The following is a 26,640-nucleotide window of genomic DNA, read 5'->3' as shown; positions in this document are numbered from 1 at the left end:
AATGGCAGCAAGCAGTCTTCATGCTGTACAAAAGGCAGCCAGAGTTAATCACTTCTTCAGGGTTGATGGGGGTGGGGAGGGACATTGCTTAATTTCTGCTCAAACCTACTATTGAGGAAGCGCCTTTTTGCCATCATGGAAGGCATTACAGACCACCCAAGAGCCAGAGCCTAGCCTCCCTTGTCTCTCCTTAGTAAGAAGAGCTCCAAATGAGACAATACTTTCTGGTATCCCTCCCATAACAGACAGGACTTCTTCAAAAGAATCCAAATTCACCTCTCCTTGAAACAACAGTGGATGAATGCAAATGCTTAGCAGTCTCTTTCACCCAAGGTCTCCCACGGGAGCTGAGGTAAGCAAGGACTCCCTTTTCTCTAATAAAAGGTTCCCTGTGAATCCAAATGGAAACAGAATCAAGAATCTGCCAACCATCTGTGCATAAGGGTAAACTGTCAGATCCCACAATGGCTTTGTATGAAAAACAGTTCATAAGAACATTCTTATGCTTCCCCATTCCACAGAAGCCACAGCAAAAGATAACTGCTAAGGAAATTTGGACTCTGGTAATCTCTATCATTAATTAGAAATAATTGTATAAATCCTGGTTTATTCTACTCTGTATGCATTTAAACTTGAGTACTTTTATAAAGCTTATATGCATTGAAATACAGATCTTACACAGAATTTAAAAACAAAGAAACCCCAAGCAAAACCCCCAAATCCCCAGCACAACCCAAAACCAGTCATATATTGCAAAACAACTAGGCCTTTGATTTAGAATTCAAATAATTTCCACCTTATAAAATTATTTTGTTAGGTATTGAATTTAATCTGCTGTTTAGTATTCTGTATCACAGTTGCATGAATTAGATATGAATCAAAACAATTATGGAAACAGACTTTTCAATTTCATGAATCAAAAAAGGGACAACTTGCACTCAATACCTTGTTATTCTAAAGTTTGGAATCCTGTACTTTGCAATAAAATGCAAGAGCTCCTGTTTCCCCAAGTACACCAGAAATGCAGTAGCTTCCATACTCGTTGAGTAAAAGAGGGTTTTTCTGAAACTCTTTTGCAGTCTAGTGCGAAGAAAGATCTGAAGTCCAGGATTTATAAAACATGTTCAGTGGACCATGCATGCTCTACTCCAGCTCTTACAAATGGGATGGTTCATATGCCATGGTTTGCAATTTACGAGCTACAGCAGCAGCAGCTCTAAATGCCTCAGCACTGGCTTTCAGGTTTGGAAATAGATGATTTGCGGTCACTTCTTTGGTAAGATCCATAAACCTTGCCCATGCCAACTCCTCTAATTTGCATTCAGGATGAGACAAACTTCCCATGGAACTGTGCCATTACAGAAGTGCTACAGAGTAAAAAATGCACACTAAGAGGAAACAGTGTAATATTTGTTAACCTAAAGTTACTGTCAGTAACCCTGGGTAGGAGGATCTTAAGTATAAATTCTACATATTTCTTTCCAGATCAAATATAATTTAAGCAAATAAATTTCTTCACCTTGGGCCCAAATTTCTTGCTTTCTCTAGATACATCACCACCACAGCTAAAGCATCTTCAAGTAGTGTCACGTTAACTACTCAGTTCCAAATACTGAGGTTGCTGGGTTTCCGTAGCCTGCGAGGAAGAGTCACATACTTTGGGTTCCCCAATTGCACAAATATGAAAATCTTACTCATTTGTAAATGGTATTTTCAACAGAGAAATACAACCATGTTTTGAAATAAGAGTCTAGTCAGTGAAATGAATGAAAATTGACAAAATATAATTGAAAGGTAAGATGACATCCTCAGAACAACAGATGGGTGGATAAAGCAGCTTATAACTGAAGGGCAGGCCTGTGAGAAGCACATCTGATTTCTGCCACTCTAGCAATCTCATCACCAAACTTCATGCAGTCACTCCAAGCTTGTCAGTGTAAGGCTGCCAGTGCCACCCTTCACTCCTACTTCTGGCACCCTTACCCTGTCATGTCAATTTGAAGGACACCATGTATAGTTTGCTTTTTTTCCCTGACTCTTCACCAGGGCCAACTTCCTAAATCATGTGGTACAAAGCAGGCACAGATGATCCATGCTGAGTAGTAATACAGAACTACACAGAGCTATGCTTGGTGTGGTTAGAAATTCCAAGACATAAACAGAAGAAACAAAGGTGCCTTTTGGTTTATAATTAACATATAAGGACATACTCCTTACTCCATCTCTTTTCTCTTGCTTGGTCACTAAGTGCACCTTTTCTCATAGTATCATTTTCCAGCTCACAACTTTCACTTGGCTGTTGACCATCAAAACATTTAAAAATAAGTAAAATTAAGAGATATTTGAAGTATGCATGATAATTAGTATTTTCTCTCTCCAACAATTTGGTTCTTCTAGTCTTCCTTATACCACAGTAAACCAAAAAGAAGTTTACTGAGTCAGTGCAGTTGAAACAGGAAAAAGTCCAGTCAGAAGAAAGCAGACTGGGCTTGTCATCAACAGAGCTTCACAAAGTACCACTGTTGCTAAACCAGCAACATTGCTTCATTCCTTGTTGTCTCAACTTCCATAGCAGAGCATGCAAGCTCTTTAGTTTTCACATTCCATGGAAAGATGAATTTTTCGTTGTTACAATTTTTGCATTTGTTCCTGTCTACCATAAACGCAAGTTTATTAATTTGAGCAGAGACAGATGTAAAAATGTAACAGACACATCGACAGATCTAAGCAGTAATGTAAATAGGTTTTTACATTTTATAGCAGTTAGTTTATGAAGCATTCAAACTTAAAACACAAGACATTTTCAATGTAATACTTAGAATAAAATACATTATTATGCACAGTGGATTTTCAAACTTATAGACAAGAGATATCTAAATTCTGAAATTCTATATTGCTAAACATCAGTTTAGTATCTCAATCCACAGGAAGCAAATCCACTGCAACACTTCTTCCCACCTTTGTACATCCTACATACAACCTTAGATCTGACATTTAAAGCTTGAAAGAACACTGAATTATAGGTTATATGGTAACTTTTCACTGTTTTAAATAACATTTAAAACCTAGAAACTGATTCTTCTTTGGTAATTCTGTCCGTTTCCATTTGGCCAGCACTGATTTCTTTCCCTTAACGTGTATTCAGCAAAACTTGAAAATAATTTTTATTTCCTTCTTCATTTGTTTGCCAGCATTACTGGTAACATCAGCACAACAATGGAAATTTTATTGCTTATGTTGTGTCTTCTCTACTAGCAGCTATTGAGTGACTATTGTATCTACAGTTCTACCTAAAAGGGATCAGAATGAAATAAAAAGTTTCATTAGAGAATTTTACAGCCCAAATATCTTTCAAGACTTCAGCATTTCGGAAACCATAATGAATTTGTTTTTAATTAAACTGCTTGATACCTACCAGCTGCAGAACCTAATGTTTCAGTTAGATTTTTGTTCACAATATTAAGTAGACACACTTATCACCCTGACAGCAGTACAATAGCCATGGATTGAGGATGTCAGGCTATGGGCCCTGAAGACTGCAGTCTCTTGTATTGGTGCACTTGCAGGGGAGGAAATTTTTTCTTCCTTTTTTAATTATTCAATATATTTTCCAGTGAACAGCTTAAAGACTAAGTTTGACTTTCAAGCAGGATTACATTCAAATACTTTGAATAAAGCTCATCAATTTAGAGCACAGATAAAACTTGTAGTGACTGCTGATATCACCTGACACAAAGTTGCATCATCTGACAGTTTCTTGTGTTGCAGAAAAAAGGCAATTACCAACTCGGTGTGATTTTTGGCATCCTTGCAATGATTGTGATTTTTTAGCCAGATTTATCCCTTTGGCCGAGGATCTTAAAGCACTGAGGATAATATTGTTTCCATCACACTATTTTTCCTTTTAGGAAAACGAGGACCATGTTTATTACTGCCATATTAAGTTGAGATAACACTAGGCTTGTCAGATATGTAGGAAGAGTGTAGTCAGTGTGTCTGTTTTGACCTTCCAGGTCACAGCAAAGGTGCAAGCTGACAGCACCAGCTGTCATTTGCTGTTAGCAGACTTTACCAGACCAACAGCTCCAAGCTCACAGGGAAACTCACCAGTTTTGTGACTGAAGAGCAAGAAGTCAGGGTCCTGAGCTCTCTCTTTCCGTCTTCCAGGGTGGGAGGATTTCAGTGACCCTGCCGCTGCTCTAGCTGCCTGCCTGGAATTCTCTCCTGCCCTAAGTCCACTGTTGGTACCAGTCTCTAGGATACAGGATCGAAAATGCAGACTTCAGCCATTTAAGATTTCCAGAAGTACAAAGATTTTCCACTGCCAACTATTCTACTTTTTTAGAGCAAAAGACATTCTCACTGCCCTGGATGTCTTGGATTGAGAGACAGGAGTGGCCCCATTTACATTCAGAAAACATATTCTGTGTCATTTACAATGGCAATGAGTTCCTAACTGCAGTGTTTATCCTGCAGTTTTCTTACTATCTCCAGTACTGTGGGAATTCCTGAAAAGCTGTCATATTTAGTTTGTTACATACTTAAAACAGCAAATTGGTACATGCTCTGTGCTGATATTCTTTTCTGTAGTTGCAAACAATTCAAAAATTACTTTAAGATCATGATCACACAGGAACAGACCCAGATCAACAACTGCAAGCCCTGTGACATTCAGCGTGTCAAGCAATGTCATAGGCAGAGTTTGCAGAGAACAGCAGTATCTTGAAGCAGACAAGCTGAGTAGGAAAACCAAACCCTTTGAGGACATGAGAAAGGGGTCATAGACACAAAAGCCTGTCTACTTTTCCAACTGCAGAAGTTAATCTAATTAAAAAATGCTAATTTCCTGACAAACCTTGCCTGATGCCTTAAATTATCATGTCTCAATAATGACAGCATTAACAGCCTTAAAACTTATATATAACCTGATACATAACTTTAGAAGCTAAACAAATGTCAAGCAGGAAACAAAGATGGATTTACAGACTTAGGGCTGCAGAGAAAACCAGGAGCTACCACTTTTCCTCTCGTAACAGTTATTTTTTCACAGCAACTGAAACTTTTATACATATAATGACAAAGGTAAGTTTTAGAAAAAGGTTTTAAAAAACAATGAAATAGATTTGCAGGAACTGCTTCAAAATATAAGAAACAGCACGGGAGTTGAAAATTTTAAAAGTTACCAATATTAATGAACCCTTACAAGTACTTAGAGATGAAAAGACCAAGAAAACTTGCCTCTATTTCAAGAGGCAGAGACAAAGAATGACCATTTATGACAGTAAAAAGTGATGCTAATGCAGATACAAAGACATGCATCAGCAGGTCAAAGTAACATCATTTTTAAAGCAGTGCTGAGATATACACGAGAACACAGCAGGAATGCATTTTTGAAGGCCAGGATTTTGAGATATTGAGATGAAAAAGGCCAAAAATTTTGCATAATTTTTTTTTGCTTCACAGCTGAGTTGGAGAAGAGGTAAACTGCTTACTGAAAAACAATCTTACAGTAAAAATCTGAGGGAGATACATCTATTGTTAGCCTAGATATAATAAATGATCTTTTTTTCCCCCCCTATATTATCCAGGAAAAGTACAGATGGAAATGAAAAGGCCAGTAAAAATATAATGGGATAGAAACTTGTAAGATATGGATGGAAAGAAGTGCCTTTTCAAAAAAAACCTGAGTAGTAAATAGAAGAATAAAAGAATCAACAATGGAAAAAAAAGTGCAGGCAAGCCAACATTTCAGAAGATGAAATATGATAAACTCCTGAGGATGGGTTGTGGAAGATGAGGCCAAAATGTTTCTTTTGAGATCTAGGAAATATAGTTGCATCTAATGTATATATGCTGAAAATATATACATGGGTCCTAAAGTAACTGAATGACAGAAAAAAATTAATTGAATGAGAGTACCAGAAGTACCATACTGTGATACTGGCTGCCAATTTATGCTAGGAACATAATTCTATCCATTAAAAGAAAAAGCAGTAAAAAGGAATTCCCTTGCATCTTAACCTTGCAGCAAACTCAGAGGCAGAAAAAGTGGAATGTTTGAAAGGTATCATTTTGCTTCACAAGATCAGAGAATTTGGTGAAAATAGATCAACGAAGTGGGGATGAGGAATGCCAAATGCCAAAATATGAGACAGGCTGACAGCTGAATCAAATATAGCCTGAACCAGAACTTAAACTCCCTGCCTGTCCACACATGCAGTGTTCCGTTCCATCTGAGCACACAAACAAGGTGGCTCTGCCAGTGACATCCAACACTGGTCTCTCTACGCAACACTCAGTCATCAGCCACAGTCAGACCTTCAGAAAACAAACCCAAAAGTTCAGAGCCCCACATATTAAATGTCAAATGAAACACAGAGGAATTTTTTACTAGACAGTGGGTAACTACCAAGCACTTTGAAGTCATAGCCTGACTGCATGCAATTCAGCACTAGCAATAAAAACTGGCAACCGATAGCATACCAAGAGCTTACTAATGGCTATACTACTGTTATTTTCACTATACAGATGTTATTAATACTTGAATGCTTATACTGCAAAACTTTTCTCTGGATTGTAAAAAGAAGAACCTACTGAACTGCTAGCATTGGACTGGCAGCAGAGACATGAAACCAGTTTGCATAATCAATTAGATCCCCAAATCTATTTTTTCTGAGTAATTCTGCGAGACTTTGAACAGCTTAACTATTCTATACCTAGCACCTCTATATAAAAAACAAAATTAAAAAAATCAAATATTGTTACTTATCCCACAGTTGTGCTCTTAATGGTTAAAAGTAAAACATATTCTTCAAGATAATAAGAGAGAACTTTTTTCATTGAAAAACTCAAACAATTAGAGGAAGAAAATCAATTCAGTCTTATTTTGCACATTCATCATTAAAAAGGGGGGGAAAAAAGGAAAATTATAGGGGTACATCTGTAAATTTAAACTCCATATGAACTTTACAATTCTAAGTAATATCAGTTAAGTGGATGGGAAATTACTGTTTCTTCTGATAGAGGGTGATATGTCACTTGAATTTAAAACTAAAAAATAAACTCTTCAGACAGGAAAAATTTAAAACATCTAGCATTATTTTAGTACACACAAAGCGATTAAAAGCCATTTATTTCTCCTCTCAAAGATAATCCCTACTAATTGCTCTAGTTGTGGAAATACATTTTGTGGGAAAGGATAATGAAGACTACTTGTCAAATTGCTCACGTCATTACTTCACTGCAGAATCCAAATACTATAGCCAGACCCATTCCCAGCATGTATCAGCCTACAGAAAAGGACCCGTGCATAAGCCACTCTGACCTTTCTTGCTAGTTTCTTCTGACCTTTCTGACCTCATTAGACTGCTATAAAGAAAATAAAGGAGCTGTTGGGTACTCTTGACGGATTAGAAATAACAAGAATGTGTCTAGGGCTTACTTAAGTACTAAACCAGACCACTGATTTATAATGCTTTTCAAACAATCAAAAGGATAATAGAGATGATGATGAAGAAATTGAGGTAGGGAGAAACAGATTCTTAAAATATTAAGTGTGAATACTACGCTTTTTGGAAATTGTTCATCAGCATCCTTAACCATTTATTCTGCTGCAATTTTAGATAGCTGAATTTTTAAGGCCCCAGTTGAGTGAGAACAGATATTAAAAAACAATGGTCCCAGCAGAGTTATTCTCATTAGGCATGACTCTAACTTAAGCACCTTGCTGAAAGAGGGCTTTAGTCTCCTCTGGTCAGATTTATTTAATGAATTCTTCAAATTCCCAAAGGAAGGAAATTCTAGAGGCTAGAATGGAAGTCTCTGCATTCCAGGTGTTACATTTCAAACGCTACATCATATTCTCAAAAAAATCTGTATCTACACAGACAAAAGGGTAGAGACACTATGAACGTGCTTACTCTTTCCATACACATCTTATCTTGCGGCATTACTTGGAATTTTTAACTGTCTCCCAGTCCTGAAATGGAAAAATCATGCATTTTTATAGCTTACATCATAAGAAGTACAAAGCCTACAAATTAATTTTACTCTCTAGATACTGGGTTTAGCCATCCCCAGGAAATATTTATTTATTTATAATATTTATTTATAAGAATGGCATCTAAGCAAAACTCTCAGAAAGGAAAACACAGATCACAACTTATAATATAAGCTCCAAGTACTACAAGGTAAATTTTACAGCAGCTGTCCTCTGAGGTACAAGTGGGACACATGCCTTTTTATCTTTTTCTGTATTTCTAATTTGTAGGGAGAGAAATGCTACCATACTGGAATTTATAGTCACAGAAATCTTCTAAGTTCCCATATATTGTGATTTCTGATTAAAAGCTCTTGTACTTAAACACTGGAAAATATTTATGGAAAGAAAAGAATTCTTCTTCATATGCTAAACTACTACTAAAAGAAGACACTAGTAGATTGGCTGACCTCAGCCAAAGGGTTCAGGCTGTATTATGCTATACATTAAAATGCAGTCATTGTCACATAAAATTAAATTATGTCCTTTTTTAAAAATAAGACTATGCCATCATTTGTTCCTGAAATATCCTCTGTTCGGCTGTCCCGCAGTTTTATAGATCCTGACATGGGAAAACTGTTGCAATTGTGACAGTGGGGATTGTTCCCTTCAGAAATTTATAGCCTTTGGTAAATCTCTGCATGTCTCACATCTCTCCTGCACTGAGTACACAAGCCAGCACCACTGAAGAGGATGCATCCACTGCATTTGTGCAGAACTCTCACTGGGCTTTATCCCTGCCAGCTAAAATGTCTTTATGCAGCCACTGAATCCAGATACTATCACACTGCACACAGAGATAAGTTAGATGATACAGTGGTTAAAAAACAATACTGTTTCTAGCACAGATTTCACAGTTGCTGTATCTGGGCAGCTGTTCTAGCACAACTGGATTAGTGATTTATGCCACCATTTAAGACAGTGGATTGAGATTTGAAAATGTGTATTTTTCATCCTCATCACTATTCAGAGTTTGCAAATGCAGAGATATTTCAAGACTTGGAGAAGAGTTTTGGGTTTGTTTGGTTTTGTTTGGGGGTTTGTTTGTTTTGTTGTGGTGGGGATTTTTTCCCTTTGTTGTTAGCCAGACATTGTGGTGTGAAGATAAATGGTGGACAAAGACCTTGTGTTTGGATACCTAAAATTTAAAAAAAAACCCCACCAAAGCAGAATTGTTATGACCTGGCAACTCCTCCCTCTGATACATGATTGGGAAAAACTCATTTCATCTAAATTGTATTCATCGTCTTACAGCTATGCAGACATTTCTATCATCTGTCTGTTCAGTAACTGAAAGAGAAATTCAAAGATTGCACCTATTTGAGGTTAAATTATTTCCCAGCTTGTCCTTGTTTTGGAATTTCCTTATTCCTGTGAATTAGATACAGCAATTAACCTCCATTGAAAGAGCACATGGAAGAAAATTCAGAGAACAAAGGGCAAGGGAGAAAAAAACATTAAAAAAAAGGTAACTGTTCTTTTATCACATTATTTATTTATGTTGTTATCTCATGTATATGACGGGTTACTTATCTTATTTACTAAATAAGGCCTGGAAAAGGAAACCCCTTTCAACTCATCTCTTATGTAGATCAGAAACCGAACGCTGAGTACCAGAGGGAGAAGCAGGGAAGGGATGGGAACTCCTATCCTTCCTCCACATCTCTACTCAGAACAACAGGACAAAAGCTTTGCTTCACAATGCAGGATTACAATAGCAGATATAAGCAAGAATTACTAGTAGGCAGTAAATGTCTTTCAGTGACTGATGATGACACTGAATTTTAGGTACAACTATATCAACAAGGTTTGCAAGATCAGTAACATTTAGGCATATAAGAAATTGATTCCAAAATCTGATCCATATTTTCACGCTCACTGAAATAAAAGACACATTTTGATCATTAAGAAGGTAATTTTTCAGTAAGTCTAAGATTCTTATTAAATCCCATAGTAAGTCACCTCTCCTCTTATATATGTTATTGTAAGAAAAAAACCCCTACCTGAAGGAGTTACACACACATCATCATCATGTAGGTAAAATTTTGAAAGTTTTACTTCAGTAATGACTATGATTGTTGCAAAACTTACTTATATACCATAACTCAAAAACAGCTGATGTTATTATTACACTGCAACACAAATATAAGAGGCTTCTGAAGAATTTTCCAAAATTTTACATATATATATATATATATATCTTATCTGTCTAGAGAAGGGCACAGATAACAGTAGGCTTTCAGCTTGCTGTAAGGTAATTTATTTGCTACTTGAAGATTCACCACAACCCTCCTCTCTTATGCTGCCACTAAAGGAATATTGGTCTATTACCTTTCTAAATCACATTTTTAATTGCACCCAGCAGTGGAGCAATGGTAACACTAGGGATTATTTGGAATTTTTTCTTGCAGCATTTACTGATCTAACTTAATGGAGCACATCTTAAGTCAGCAGTACCATTTTCCAGTTTGGGGTTTTTTTCAATATATTTCCACATTACTGCATGCCAAGCATACAAGTAAGACCCACACCCTTTCCATCACTTGAGTACAGCAAAACAGTTCAATACTGGAAGTGTTCTTTCTTAAATGAATATTATGTGAAAATTCCGATGTATTCATCTTTATTTATGCACAAAAGATGAGGTAAGTTGGGTCAAGTGAGCCTTCATTAAGTGGCTTGTGTACTCTTCACTGTAGACTCATCAGATAATTGAAATCAGACACAACATAATATATGGCTTAAGCTACTGAAAGAGAATCAACTGCCTTCAGTAACATGTGACAAGGATAATCCAGCTAAAGTAAAAAGAAATAATATAAAAAGTTCATTTGAGTTAGGCTATAAAGACATTCAACAAGGTAAATTGGAAAAGGAGGTCAGTAATGCTGTGGTCAGGGACTACTGCCCTACATGTGAATGGCCACAAGATGCTGTAGGGGATCAGCACACAACTACAGCCAGATGCCCAAAAAAGCAGCCAGGTTTAATGTCTGCATTCATATCCTGGTTTGCCCATAAATCAAACAGACCCTTCAGAGTTACTTACACTTGTACATTCTGATTTTTCCTTCATCAGTACCTGTAACATTAAAAAAACCCATTCTCATAACAAACAACTAAAAGATAAATATTGTATACATTTTTCAGTATTGAAGTAAAGCTTTCATGAAATTACACACAGGTTATCCAAGAGAAGATGCTATCATCATTTTCTTGCTCTTTATTAAGGATTTATTATTTTGTGACATTATTAAAATATTATTTACACACAGTTCTTTAAACACATTTACTGTTTGAGATGTGTTGGCCAGCTCTTTGTGACTGAATAAATCATATCCCTTACTTCCAGTCTTTGAAAAAAATAGATCACATCATGATGTGACAAATTACAAAAAAAGCCTTGAAACTATCTCTTCAGATGACTTGGTGTTTCCTTTTTCAAAATAATAAAGAGCTGATACTTTTGCAAGCAAGGGACAAACAATGCAAATATGCAGTAAATAACTTATTTACAAACACAGGCAATAAATTAGGAACATTTTACCTGTGTGCATCTAATTACACTGGAAGTTGCTGATGTATACTAATCCAATAACTTTCAGCCTAAATTTTTAAGCATTTTTAAACACAAAGTTACAGTGGGAAAACTGGGGGGGTTTATTATTAATGTTGTTCCAAAAGCGCTAATCAAGATCTCTGCAGAGATGTAAAATATATCATCATGTTTTGTACCATCAAATGGTCCAGCAGTGAAATTGGGCCTGCATAATTGTATAGATATATGTGTGTGAATAACTGCTACTGTACTACCGACCTTGCGATCTCAGAGAATGCCAGTTTTTCTCAGGAGATTTTTACACCTCCGAAATAACGTTTTCAGTCTGTAGACATTTCCTTAATCTGTCCTTAAAAAAATGAAATTCATGTCTCATTACTGTTAAAATGATACCAACAAACTTTCAGAATTTCTCCCAAAGTATTGCCAATGCCATATGCAAACTCACAGAATAAACAGAAAATTAGGTTTGTTTGCAGTGAAATCAGTTACCATATCAGGTGAAAAAATTTAGAAAAATTCAGTCACATGTATGAGTAAACTACAAGTTTTATTAATAAATATTTATTGTTGCAAACAGTTATTGACTGAGTTACAGAATAATATAAATCTCAGAAGAGCAGACCCAACTTGTTAGAAAATTACATATATATGTATCTTTTTATTTATATAGATATATAAATGATCATACAACTTTTAAGCACCACATAGCCAGTATGCACATTTGGTTTCTCGTACCCATGAGCTACTTCTGCTCTGACACAACAGGGAGTCTGAAAACCTTCCTGTATTTCACAGAATAGAACAAAATTCGACAATTGCAAGGACAATTAAACATTAATCCTGCTTACCATGGTAGGTGACAGACTTGCCATCTGTTGAAGTCCTTAAAGCAAGGTTGGATGTCTTTCTAAAAGACATTTATGGATGTAGGGTATTTTGGGAGGAGCAAAAACCAAATCAAACCAAACCAAACCAAACCACTAGCATTTGATCCATACTGCAAACTGGTGGCCGTGGCTGTGGCATAGAAAGAAGGGTCTGGTGGCACAAGCCAGCAACAGTCCTGGCTTTGCCATTCCAGACACCTGTCTGTGTGTGCTGTGGTTACCCCCAGCCAGCAGCCAAGCCTTGCAGCCACACTCATGTCCCCACCAGTGGCACTGGGCAGAGAATCAAAGGGTAAAACCAACAAAACTTGTGGTTGAGATAAAGACAGTTTGATATGGAAAACAAAAGCCAGGCATGCAAGCAAAGCGAAATAAGGAATTAATTCACTGCTTCCCATGGGCAGGCAGGTGTTCAGCCATCCATGACAGTAGGGCCCCATCACGCATAATGGTTACTTGGGAAGACAAACACCATCATGCCAAACATTCCCTCCTTCCTCCTTCTTCTCCCCAGCTTTATATACTGAGCATGATGGCATATGGTCTGAAATATCCCTGTGGTCAATTGAAGTCAACTGTCCCGCCCATGTCTGCTCCTTATTTCCCATACACCCTCAACCTCTTTGCCAGAGTGGCAGTATGGACAGCAGAAAAGGCCTTGGCTCTGCTCAGTAATAACAAAAACATCTCTGTATTATCAACCCTGTGTTCAACACAAATCTACAACACGCCCCATATGAGCCACTGTAAAGAAAATTAACTCTACCCCAGCAAAAACCAGCACAGTGTCTCTTTTCATTCTGGCCACAAATACTTATGATCCTGCTTTAAAATTATGTCAGAACCTTAGCTTGGTTGGTCTTAGCTTTTGGTACTTAAGTTAGACCTGTGGTGGTACCCTTGCTCAGCCCAGGCCATGGCTCTCTGGGCATGCAGCTCCTACACATTGTCTTCACCATGATCTTGAGCATCAGAGCTGCAATGTTTGTTGTTGTGCCATGCTCTATTTAAGGCACATATAAGGTATTTTTAGGATCAATATGATTTGGGAAAAGAAGATTTTGATCATGGTACTGGAAGTGTAGGTGATAATGAAATTCTGCATCATAAAGTTGAACTAGATCAACTCTCAGAAGTATTTAGTACTGGGTGTTTTACACAATTAGTATTTCTTGCTGCTGTGTGAATGTATCAGAATGTAGGCAGGTGGGCACAGAGCACACAGTTCAAGCTTTCTGAAGCAACAAAAAACGTAACAAACAAAAAATGTTTTTTAAGGTATGCAAACAAATGAGTTTGTAGCTGATCTAATAACATATGACTGAAATGATGGAGCACCACATGCTGAGCAGTATAGATGAAACTGAGTAGGCTGTATGAACTTCAAAGCAAAAAACAGGCTACAAAAGATGTGTGGGCAGAGGGGAGAAAGTTGGAAATATAGGAGAGATTGGGAGGTGGTTCCATGATCAGCTGCAGGATGCATATAATGTTGTACATACGAACAGTGAGGAAGGACTGCAAAATATGGATCTGAACAGTCACATCTCAGCCTCTTATAGTCCCATCAAATGTCATGACAGATATGGCTACAAGAGGGTTTCCGTAATTAGCAGGTGGTCCGCAAAGTTATGACAAAAAATTTATTTGGTCTCAAAAAAGTCTTTATTGCAGTATTTCTCTGTCCTTAATTTGTGTGAAACTCAAGATTCCTTCACACTATGAAGCACAATAAACAATCAATATAGAGCAGTGTATTTATAGAAAGACCATCAAAGTCACCCAAATTAAAAAAAAAATTAAATGTAAATCATTTCTCCAAGAAGCTGTTTTAACAAAATTTTCTGAAAATCCAGGCCTGGCTCATCTGTAAGCCAAAGTTCTACACAAATCACAACATTTAATGACTTTCTAAGGCACGTGCTCTGACCCAATTCCTGCCCTTCTGTGTTAATCTCACAGTAAGAAATGTATATTTCAAATGCCAACTTAAGTTTTATCTGAAATGTCACACTTTGTCCTCCGTCCTGGCTGCTCTTTCGTCTGTCTGCAGAATATTCTCATTTTTTGAGAAAGTTCTCACATCCTTAAATGAAGATGAATTTACTAAACCCAAAAGCAGTTCTGATGCTTCCTTGAAGTCCAACAGTTTGAGTAGCTTTATCGATACAGTAGCCTACTGACTTGCAATGTTGTGAAATAGGTAAATTCACAAGAATGAGCCTTTCCACTGCAAACTGTTATAGACCACACCCTGACAGCTATACAAATAATACATTATTAGAATGCCCACTGCAATTAATTGTGTTACCTTCTTCCTAAGAACATAGAATTAGACATGACAGCAAAGGCAAAAATTTTAAATAGTAGTCTAACAATGAAATGCTATCTCTGCTTCAACATTTTTTATGTCCATTCCACACTAATCACTCAAAACCAAGAATTCTACTTGAGTAAAATAATGTGTAAAAGATGAAAGTCACTAGCAGAAATCAATGGGGGTGCTCCAGTAAAAAAAAAGAAAAGAAACTTGATCACTTTTTGGTAAAATGTAGGTCACCTATGGTTTCCATAGTAACCACTGCTGAACTACTGCTCTGCAGATGACCACTGCCTATGCCTGCTTCCTATCCTAGCAGGTGATGAACAAATACAGTCATACCTCAATAAAAATATGAAAGAGATAAAGAAGTGCTTGGAATTGCCATTACTTTACTTCCAAACATAACTCCTACTTAAACATTTTCAAAAGTATTTCCTAATATCCTTGTCTCGATAAAATACTCAGCTGACCAGTTGAAAACAACCAGACCCTAATTTTCAGTACTAGAAAAATCTGTTCTTTGTCTGTATCTCAAGCCTGGAGTCTCCAAAATGAAGACAAACAACTTCACAAGAAGTTGTAAATACAAAAAATATTTATACACAGCAACTCACTAAATATCAGTAACATGGAAGTCAACAAGTAGCCATTAAGTCAAGCTTTGATAAGCACAGAGCAAGTTCTGTGATGGTGTATGCAGTACATTCACTGCAAGTGGGAGTTAATGGGTTGGCATATTATTATTTTGCATACAAGCACACAGTGGAAACTAGTCATGTAACAAGGCTGGAGCCACAAATAACAACACTTAAAGCCTCACTTGGGACAAAGTCATATAATCTGCAGTCAGCTTGATGGTGAGACGACTTCTCACCACTATTACTCTGGGGCATATAAAGTTGATGATGAATTCATTAAAACACAAAAGACTCCATATTACAAAAAGAGTCTTAATTGGCTTTGATAGTGAACTGGGAAGTATCAGGACACACCAATGTTGCTTCAGAACAGCCATATCACTGTTATGTGAGTTCAGACTAAATGAGCTACTTTTTTTTCCCAGGTATTATATAAACTCTAAAAGATAAGCTTTGAGGTCTGGCTGTTACCCACATGCCCTAATGCTGTTAGTGCTACAAATACATTGCAGTACGGTCGCATCAGTATTCACAGACCCAATCAGAACACTAGAAATACTATATATTCAGGGAATGGAAGAATGACGATCAACATTGTTGAATACCATCAATGCAGAATCATGTCCCCTCACTGGCTTTGAAAGTTTAAACCAGACAGATGAATAGGTAGATGAACACAAGACACTGCAGCAAGACTGCTGGGAAGCCAAACAGACAAGTCACCATTGAACAAAGACAGCTTGAGAAAGTTGTCTTGTTTCCATCAGAGCTTTAGAATCAAACAATTCATGTAACTGTTTGTAATACACTGAATTGGCAAATTCCAAAGAAACAATAGTTTGCATCTATTCTCCTAACTGCAACTGCTGAAAACACCACTACAGTATTTTTTTTGGGGGGAAGGAGGTTGATACTCAATGTCTTTATATTCCTGTAAGGATCAGGATCTTCAATACACTCTTGCCTAAAATGGGAAAAAAGAACTTTGCAGGCAATAATAGTATAGATAAAACAGAGAGTGGGTTCTTTAATGAAAGCGCTTTCAGGTACAACAAAATGCAGAAGTGCACACTACAATGTGAGGTTTTTACAAATTTATAACACTACTTGATTATCATATCTAATGGACACATCCAACCTGAGAATTGTCAGCCCCCAGAATGTCCCCAGGTCTGCCCTTCTGGGGCTTCTCCAAGAGTTTTGGCACTTCTATCTTGCTTTGACTATAACATATCTTCTAAGTGCATGTTTCCCAAACAAGATGTCCTTGCTAAAATCTTTTCCTTGAAAAGAACGTTCAACAGAATTTCAAGAATGTAGCATTAACGGTGAGAAAGGGGTTTTAGTAACTGTCAACTTCTACCTTAAGTGTGAGAAACTACACAGCTATATTAAAATCTACAACTACATAAAAATCTTAAGGCATCAACACCAACATGCACAGTGCACACCAATGGACTGCCATGAGCACCAGGGCATCTCAGCAAACAGGAAGACGAGAATACATGTGGGAGATGAAGCTGAGTTACAGAGGAAGAAGAAAGCAAGAAGTCAATATGGGTTCCAGCAAGAAGAATATTTTTCTTTTTCTGTAATGTTTCAATCAAAGTTCTTGAATTTTTTCTCATGGGCCAGTACTTCCCATGGATTCAGTACTCCCTACAGTCCTACATTTACTGTATGTGGTTCCTGTCTTATAAGACTGTAAACTATTGGAGAAAGTCTGTGATTTTGTATGCAGATGCAGACTTTTATTTTAAGCAGGTCCAGGTCTAGGCCCACTGGGGCCAAAAAGTCCCAGTACAAGACAAATGACATAATAAAAATCAGAACATAAAACTCAATGATTGAAGGCTACCAAGATTGAAAACAGGGATAAGAAAACACAGTTACACCTTTCTTGTAAGAATTAGAACAGTGTTTCTTCAAGAAGCATCAAGAAAAGGTAAAACTCCTAAGTTCATCTGCCTATTAATTCTGCTTTGTGAGCACAACTGCTAGTCTATTGAAAAAAAAACCCAGAAAGAACAACCAAACCAAACCTCATAGAAGGCTGTTCCTAGCTCAGTGCTAGATGTTTAAGTTCTCTTACAGCATGTTCATACAAACAACAGCTATATCAAATGGAGAAAAACCCTTTGAGCAGGAACAAGCCACTGGATGGAAGGAACTTTTAAAAGAAGATCCACTACCAGTAGAAACTCTGCCTTTATGTTGCTGTCCTTCTGGTGTTATCTCCCCTCCGCCACACCTATTGCTAAATCTATTGCTTGTGTGAGCAAACAATAGCAGAGCAACGTTCAGCAAGGAGAAAACACTGCCCAGTGGCTCATGTATGGAGCATGGTACAGACTGAAATTAGTTATAAAGTTTACGGTAATGGACAATCATAGCACAGTTTGGTTTGGAAGGTACCTTAAAGTTGATACAGTTCCAAACTCCCCACCATGATCAGGGATGTCACCCATGAGGATCAGGTTGCTCATGGCCAGTAAGACAATGGGCTTTTTTAAAAGTACTGAATCTAACTTGGCTTTAAATTTCAAAACATCTTAAAAGTCATCTTTATGCAGATTGGTAGGAAAAGTTGTAAACTAGTATAAAATGCAGAAAACATACTAAACATGGCACTAGAGGAGAGAAGATATTGCAATACTCTTTCTGAAGCTTCATTTGCTTTGAAAGAACACATAAAAAATTCAAAGAAATCTGCTGAAGGGCCATTGGGACTTTCATGAGGAATAAATGCTAGCATTAGATAGAACAGAGAAAGCAAGCATGAAACTTTTTTTCAGACAAAAATGAAGTTATTCGAAGTTATAAACAGGTTACAGAAAAATCCATTTTTCCCTCCTTTTTGATTTGTTTCACCAATTATTTCCCTGCAGAAGCTAGTGTAATGGATCAGGCCACCCACAGTTTTCACTGGTATCCAAATGTTGTCATAATGCTGCTTCTTATTTGAAGAATGGGGCAGTGACTTTTAGAATCCTGATCTTATTTGCCAAAGACCATGAAGCAAATCTTCACTAAAATTAAGCTCATCTACATCCCAACCTTATGGTTTCTCCAGAGAAGGGCGTTGGCTGAGACTACTTCAAATCCAAGCTAAAAGAAGAACTTCTGAAAGAATTTTCATGACTGTGGACTTAGGTACATTCCTCTTTGTCAAGAAAGCCATGGTCATCAGGATTTTGCATTTCTAAAACTGCATGCATGTGTTCCTGGTGAGAAAAAAATATACTTCACATTCTATGAGTCCATAAATTAGGCTGCAAAGTTACTAAAATTATTTTGCGTATTGTAGTAGCATCTAGAGACAGCAAGTGCTATAGAAAGACTAAACCCAGTGGCTAAGGGTTGATCTGGTGTACTACCCAATTGTGCATCTAATTTTTTTCTGTTTAACAAATCAAGGACAATATCCAACCATCACCCTTAATTTTTATGAAATCTCACAGACAACAGCCAATCAGCAAATATAATTTCATACATTGTGTTAGCATCATTCTGCACTAGAGATCCCAGATTTGCCTGCAAAAGGTGGTTCCAGACCTGCTGACATTACATATTCCCAAATATGGACCAGAATTTATATGTACATTCTTAGTGCAAGGCGCTTTTCTCTAACTAATAAATACAGAACAGATCTTGAAGTGCTACAGAACCTAAATCAACATTTCCCAGTAATTTTCTAATTTGTTTTTGAAACGTGTTTTATACACATTAATGTAGTGAGAGAGGCTGAGTCACTTGGAGTAAGAATTTGCAAACTTCTGGAGCACTAAATTCCTTTGATCTTGATAAGCTGGCTCATTCTCATTCTGTTCATTAGTCCCCCCTCTTTTCCCAGTTTTGAGCCAGCCAATCTGTAGCCCTTTCTGCAAGCTGACATATTTACTAAGTAAAATCTGTTACAACTGCTTTCTTGCTCTTAATGAAAAACACCCTGTTGCTTGTCAAGCTCCTCATCTTAGGGACCCTCCTCTCTTTTCCTTCATACATGACATACTGAACAAGCTGTCTGCCCACCCTGAGCAGCTCTGTATTAGCTCCTCTCTGTATTTCCCCAGTAACCACAAACTGCTGACCTGTGCATTCTGTTTTCTTTTTTTGATTTCCACCAAATGAAATTTCATCAAGTACCATTTTGCTTCTGACTTGTAAAAACTGCCATAGAATCTCAGAAAGCAATCCAGTTGTGTTGCTTTGAACCACATCTTGACAAATACATTTCTTTAATAGTTAACATGGGAATGTAAATATCCACATGATCTGAAAATTAAAAACGTCCTAAATTATAAGTATAAATTATCTTTGATTTTGCAGAAAGTTATTTGGCAACTATAATAGCTCTATTTTCTCATCTGTTCAATCTGAAAAATTAGTGTATGTGGAGTCTGCCACAAACAGGTATCCACATTTAGACAGCAATTTAACTTCAACACTGATTAGCAAAAAGCTAATATTTTCACTCTATTCTTTTGATGGAAAAATGCTGTACAGCCCCAAAAAATCCTTTCGTACTTGATTCTTTACCAATCAAAAAATCATGGTTGTCATAGAAACTGTAAAAACTGAAGTCAGTCATGACATAACAACAGGGAATGCAAAATGTCTGCAGGCTCAGGTTTTTGTACTGGAGATGTTTCTGTGAATTTAACTAGGGAGCCAAGCAGTTTCACAAATTCAACAAAGAATATTATAACAATACATATTATTATTGTTTATAAAATCCTGTTCGGAGCCTGGTAAGCAAGAGTATTTATCACTCCTGCTCTACACATTGGCTACTTTAACAGCAAACAGACTCTTCCCAAAACATTCAGTGCAAACCTCTGCTAAAAAGGGGACTGAATTTCTCTGTTAACACATCTTAGATGCCCTGGAGGGACTTTGGTCAGTGTTCTTCACATTCCTGAGATCCCATTTTTGGCATTTTAAACTGACACAAATCACTTTAACAATCTGTATTGCCATTAGTTTCTGTCTCTTGCATATGCTGTTCAGAAAAAGACTTCTAATCTGCAGGCCTGTGCCCCAACCTAAGGTGATTCAGCTTCAAACATTATTTCAGGTTTTTCCCCCATGACATCAAACTCTGTAAAATATAACTCTACTCCTGACTAACAAAGGCTACAAGAGCCTTTCCCTCTGCATCTCCCAGAGCTAAATCATAGATCGCCTCCACACAACAGAGTTGCCTTTTACTGGAACCACTTGACACTTCATAACTACTGACAGGGCTGCCTTAATGCAACCACTTGCCCTGTAAGCAGAGACCATCCTGCTGGAAAGAAAATAATCATAACAGGAATATTGTAGGGTTGGCCCCACTGCAGGTGAGAAAACTGAGTAGTTTAACCACGAATAGCACGAAAGCAGCAATGTGAAAGTGGAAGTACTCAGATCTTAAAAAAATAATTATCTCAGGGCCTTCAATGAAGTTTTATGATGAAATTTTAAGGACTTTTTGTTTCAGCTAGTTTCCTAAGATTTTACTTTATTCTTTCAAAGTAACTAGGTACACATATTTTGAATAGAGAGCAAACAAGTACTGGCATTCCTTATGCATTAGTAGAATTATCTTAAATAAACACTGTTTTATCATGATTGCATCTAGCAGTTACCAGACCAGCTAAACTGGTCACTGACACCCACACTACAGCCCCGTCCCTGCCCTGGTAAAGAATTATGTTCAATGGCAGGGGTGAGCACAGCTGGTCTATGACATGCTTCAGCAATTTACAGAAATTTAACTGACATACATAGAGAAACCCTCCAGTTGCACTGTAGATAAAGTTTGAGACAGTGGAACTCACCTGTTTCCTAACCCTGAGTTAGAAAAAAGTTCTGATTGAAAATGAAGTGATATCCGATTCCAGTAAAATAACCATCAAGCAAGCTATGAGTAAAATAGTAAACTTTTTTCAAGGAACAAAGGAAGAAAACCACAAATCAAACCTCCTTAAAAAAAGCGCATGATTTATTTGTATAGTGCATTATATAGTTCAGGCTTCTTACTAGAAAAGTCCCTGATTAATACAAATCCCTAAACCTCAAGCAGAGAGAGACAGGTACATTTCTTCAGTTACCATGACTGGGACCACAGTCAACAACATGCATAAAACCCAGCAGCTTCTCACTCTTCAGTTCTATGGCATTCTCTTAGACTTTACATTTAAAATATCACTCAACACTTCTGTATGCCATCATCACATGTACTGCACTTGTACATATATATGGACAGAAACACACGTATATCTATGTAGAAAAATCACATATACATATATATATATATGGTTATGTCTATTTCACACTATATATGCACGTCTGTAGACATGCACACAGACCTATATCTTAAATTCTGAAGAAGGCATATTCATTTCCATGAATGTCACTGAGGAAATAAAAAGCAATATAAGGGTACTATAATCATTTAACTGATTTGGATAAGTACATTTATTTTTGAATAAAACATGCTACCACAGGAAAATAAATATAAATATTCATGTATAATATTGAGTTTTAATTATTAACAGCAGCCTTAATCTACATGCAGCTTAAAAAATACTGCTATAATATTTCACTATCACAAAGAATTACTGTATACTGACAGGGTTTACTGGAGCTCATGGCATAATAGAGGATTTTTTTAGATTGCTGTTGTGTATCTCAGTAGTGTCTTGGAGAAGCAATGAATGTGCACATGTATTGATAAATAAGAGTGGGAAGAATTTATATGAATCTTTTTAGATTTTTCTGAACAGCAAAATGGCTTTGAGCACACAGTAGGAGACCAGACTTCATGGAACATCATGTGTACAGAATAAACACACCAAGTGGGCTGAGGAGGTAAGAATTTTACACTGATCTCAGATGAGGCTAGAGCAAACATGCCTAACATATTCTAAAGGCCTGTTGTTCTCTGTGTAACATATGCTAGTGAGGATAGAGTTCTTTGCAACAGCAAATGTTTCCTTGTTTTGCTCCATATTCAAACATTAGGCAATGCAATCCTGCAATCTTCTCACACTAAAAAAATCTGTATTTGGAAATATTCTTACTGATGTCCATTTTACATCTTGAGATTTTGGACTGTTAATAAATTTTGCATTTGGGTTTTGCAGAAGCTGATGACTAATAGAAAACAATCATGACAGAGGACAGGAATCAGAAAACCAGGAATCTGATTATAAATAAGTGAGCTCTAACACAAAATGTGCAATTCCAGATCCCCTGAAAAATCCTTAGTAAGTAGCAATCTGTTGTAGCAATCACTTCAATAAACCCATTCTTCCCAGAAAAATTTAAAACTGTACTTTCAGAAGCCAATAGATTACAGTAAAATTTTGAAAACAAAACTTATAGAAGAATTGCTAAATTTTCTTTGAGATAACAAACATGAAAATATCCAGAAGTTTCTAAGCTAATTTAAATGAAACATTACTTTTTTTTGTGGACATAGGTCTGATTCTTCACCACCTTATATAAACACCATTGTAAAAGCTAGATGTGACTTCTATTTTGATGCCACTAAATTGTACAAGATTCAACTATGGAGAGCCAAGCTCCTTGAATTTAATCTTTGTTGTTTATTTCTTTCTTTATGAAAACAATTGCACTGATCCATCAGACCAGGCCCAAAAGCTGTCTAATTGGGGATTCACAGTACTATATAAACTGTTTCTGGACATGTGCTTACTGCTACCACTCTCAGCTTACCAGGGAACTTGGCTCTGGAACAAGAACAAGCAGTGCTATTTCAGCTCCCTCCGAAGCTCTGATGCACATAATCTGTAAACCCACCAAATGAGGACTTCAGCAGGTGTCTAGTCCAACCTCCCACTCAAAGCAAGGACAGCTAAGATATCAGACAAGGCTGTTCACAACTTTAGCCAGTCAAGGGTTAAGAATCTACAAAGGAGAGAGACTACACAGACTCTCTGGCCAACCTTTTCAAGTGCCTGACTATCCTCATGGTGAAAAGTTTCTCCTTCTATCCAGCTGGAACATGTCTCGTTTCAATCTACATCCATTGCCCATCACTGACCAGTAGGAAGAGCTGCATACATTCTGCATGAGCTCCTCAAAGGTACTGCATGGTTTCTGCAGAGTCCACCCATAGCCAGGCTGAACATGGTCAGGTTTCTTGGTCTCTCCTGACACGGTGAATGCTCCAGCCCTCTCATGACCTGGGTGACCCTCTGCTGCACTTGCTCCATTTCATCAATGTCTGCTTGCACTGTGGGGCCAAACCTGAACACAGTTCTCTAGGTCAGCTCCCAGCCTGTATCACTGCAGGGGGCTCTTCCTTCCCAAGTACACAATTGCATTTGTCTGTGCTGAATTTTGCATGTCTCCTGTTAGCCTGTTTCTCCAGTCTGCCTGGGTCGCTCTGAATTACAGTTTTTCCCTTAAGGGCATCAACTATTCCCCTCAACGTGATTCTCTGCAAACAATGTAAGTCACTGTCACCTCCTTCAGGTGATCGATAAAGATGTTAAGCACAACAGGCTTCAGAAGAGACTCCTGTGGTGCCCAGTCGAAGTAAAACACAACCCCTTCACCACCACCCTCAGCTGAACACCCAGGACCTCAGAGTACTTTTGAAAAGCCTGCTCTGAGAAAAGGTGGTACAGAAGTACCTCTTACTCAGAGGAGTCCTTTTCCTTTTGAGATAAGGAGCTACACTAATTCTATTCAGAATTAGCTGCAATTCACAAATAGCTCTAGCCTAGCTTTATTAGCCAGACAATAAATAAAATTCTAAAAAAATGGAGACACTCTTCTCACTGGTACATATGAAATATCAAAGTCCAGATCATTTACTGCTACTCAATTACACACTGTTTACTGCAGAGATGAGGCTTTATATATATACATATATATATGTGTGTGTGCGTGTGTGTATATATATATTCCAGAATTTATGCCAGTTTAGTGATGGGTAACCTCAACCTGAGAAGTCAAAAGAAAAATATGCTGTAAATTAACTTAGTTCAGCTGGTTGAGTGGGAACAAGAACGGGATTTCTGTCCTTCAAGTGTCTCATGGAGACATCAAATATGAATCTTAACATCCTCTCAGGGAGGATTACATATTTCTTCCTCTGTTTACTCCTGTATCAAGTGAAAGAAAAAGACTGAAAGCTGTATGGTTACACTGGCTCAAGTGGAAGAATAACTGATCAGATTCTGTCATAGATTGTGTACAGTACTTTCAACTCTGAACACACAGCACTAAATAGAAGCACTGGCCCAAAGTTAGTTATTGCCAATATTAGTTCTTCCCCCAAACCATCAACCAAAATGGAAGACATTATCCTATATACTTAAAACATTTCATACTAACTAGATGTGAATGAAAAAGCCTAGAAGTGAAGTTTCCACTGAAACTCACTTTGACACACAAATTTCACAGACACAATCACCAGATGAAATAGTTGGTTTTCAAAAATAAGTACTTCCTCATAGTGTCAGCACTTAAATGTAAGAAAACAGAAAAATACTTCAAAATAAAAGCAGATAGTCTTCACTGTATTTCTTACAAGTAAAATGAACCTTCTTTGCTTGTATGAAAAGCAGTATCTTGCCTTACACACCACCTTAGTACTTACGAGTGAAATGGTCAGAAGTGGATGGATGGACATTACTTCCACTGTCAGCACTTTCACTGCTAGAAATGTCATCATCTGATTCCCACACACATGAACAGGGTGAGGTGCCACCAACTTCTTCAAATTTCCTCTTTAAAATTCCACTCATTGTTGCGATGATGTCAACATACACCTGTAACAGGAACAGAGGCAATGAGGCACTGACACACCTGTCTACTGCTGGTGTTCCATAATTCACATGGAAGAGTTTACACATCAATCAGATACTACTTACTACCTGCAGCTAAATGGCTGCTTAGCAAGAGTTTTAAACAACTTTTCCAAGGAGTCAAAAAACCCTTATCAGTATATTTATCATCTATAATGTAAATTTATCATCTGTAACATAAATGCTACTTGTATTCTACCATTGCAGACAAAATTCTGTAACCAACCTCATGTATTTCAGTCATGCAGCAGTTTAGGGCCAAGCATAAAGAATATATACTCCAACGTAATTCACCAAAAATGTGCTTTTATACAACACTTACAAACTTCCTCGGCACCAAGAAACATTGCATGACAAAAATCAGCATTCACTAATAAATGTGGACCAGAAAAAAATGTTCTCTTTTGATTTATTTTAAATATCTAATTTATGTAATACTCAGTACTAATGTATGTCCACATTTGCAATTAGATTTGAGAGGTATATGACACACTCAGCATCAGGTCAGGCTCCATGAATACAGTTCTGGCTCATTTTGTCATTTTAATTTTTGCAGAAGTTTCTTACATTGCATTTTTGAAATTCAGATATGAGTACTGGCACACACAGACTAGTTCTATTCAAACAAGTATCAAGGGACTGAATCTAATCTTATGGACTTGACTTCATAATAACATTGCCCAACAAAGCCAGAGTCATGTTGAACATTCCTTATTGTTTCCCTTTCATATATAACAGCTGATCTTCATATCTCCATTTACAGAATACCAAGTAGAAAAAGATCAAAATATTTTAAAGCAATTCCTAAATCATTTTAATGCATCTGATAGACTGAAAAATTTTTTCTCTACCTTTAATTAAAAAATATCTTAATAGTTTACTGTCACCATCTCTACTGATTACATCCTACTGAAGACTGAAAATTAATTCTAATATCTGAAGTTAAAAGTTACAGATAGTATCTACTCTCTGATTACACTAATCAGTGAAATGCTGTTGTAAATAGCTAGGGGAAAAAAGCTGCTGTTTGATGCTTTTAAGCATATAGTATCAGAAGTTCTCATGCTTCTGAATGCTACTTGTTTGCATCTTGATGAGTTGCCTATTCAATTGATTTTATTACAAAGTTATTTCCTCCTGTAAGCTTTGCTCTACCTTTATGGACGTGTCTAAATTAGAGAAAAGATTTCAGTATAGACATGGAATCCTGACATAATACTAAGAACAGATGCTACATGAGATGATCTTCCACACCCAGATTGTTCCTATGCAAAGCACACTAACAATTAAATAACAAATATATTAGGGTTTAATACTGTCAGTAAGACAGCTTTAAATGCATATGCTCACCATGATGTTCTCAGC

The 26,640-nt window shown here is 37.1% G+C and overlaps 1 protein-coding gene across 3 annotated transcripts in view; it reads right to left on the bottom strand.

The window, feature by feature from the left end:
• CSRNP3 (cysteine and serine rich nuclear protein 3) overlaps window positions 1–26,640 on the bottom strand; it is a 101,592-nt gene that overhangs the window by 47,020 nt on the left and 27,932 nt on the right. For all 3 annotated transcript variants that reach the window (XM_071562911.1, XM_071562910.1, XM_071562912.1), the window contains one exon: window positions 25,068–25,239. In XM_071562911.1, coding sequence (XP_071419012.1) covers window positions 25,068–25,239 — 172 coding nt within the window. The remainder of the gene's footprint in view (window positions 1–25,067; window positions 25,240–26,640) is intronic.

This window comes from Pithys albifrons, chromosome 8 (genome assembly GCF_047495875.1).
Source record: "Pithys albifrons albifrons isolate INPA30051 chromosome 8, PitAlb_v1, whole genome shotgun sequence".
NCBI classification, from domain to species: Eukaryota; Metazoa; Chordata; class Aves; order Passeriformes; family Thamnophilidae; genus Pithys; species Pithys albifrons.
This window is presented reverse-complemented; position numbering and strand designations above follow the sequence as displayed.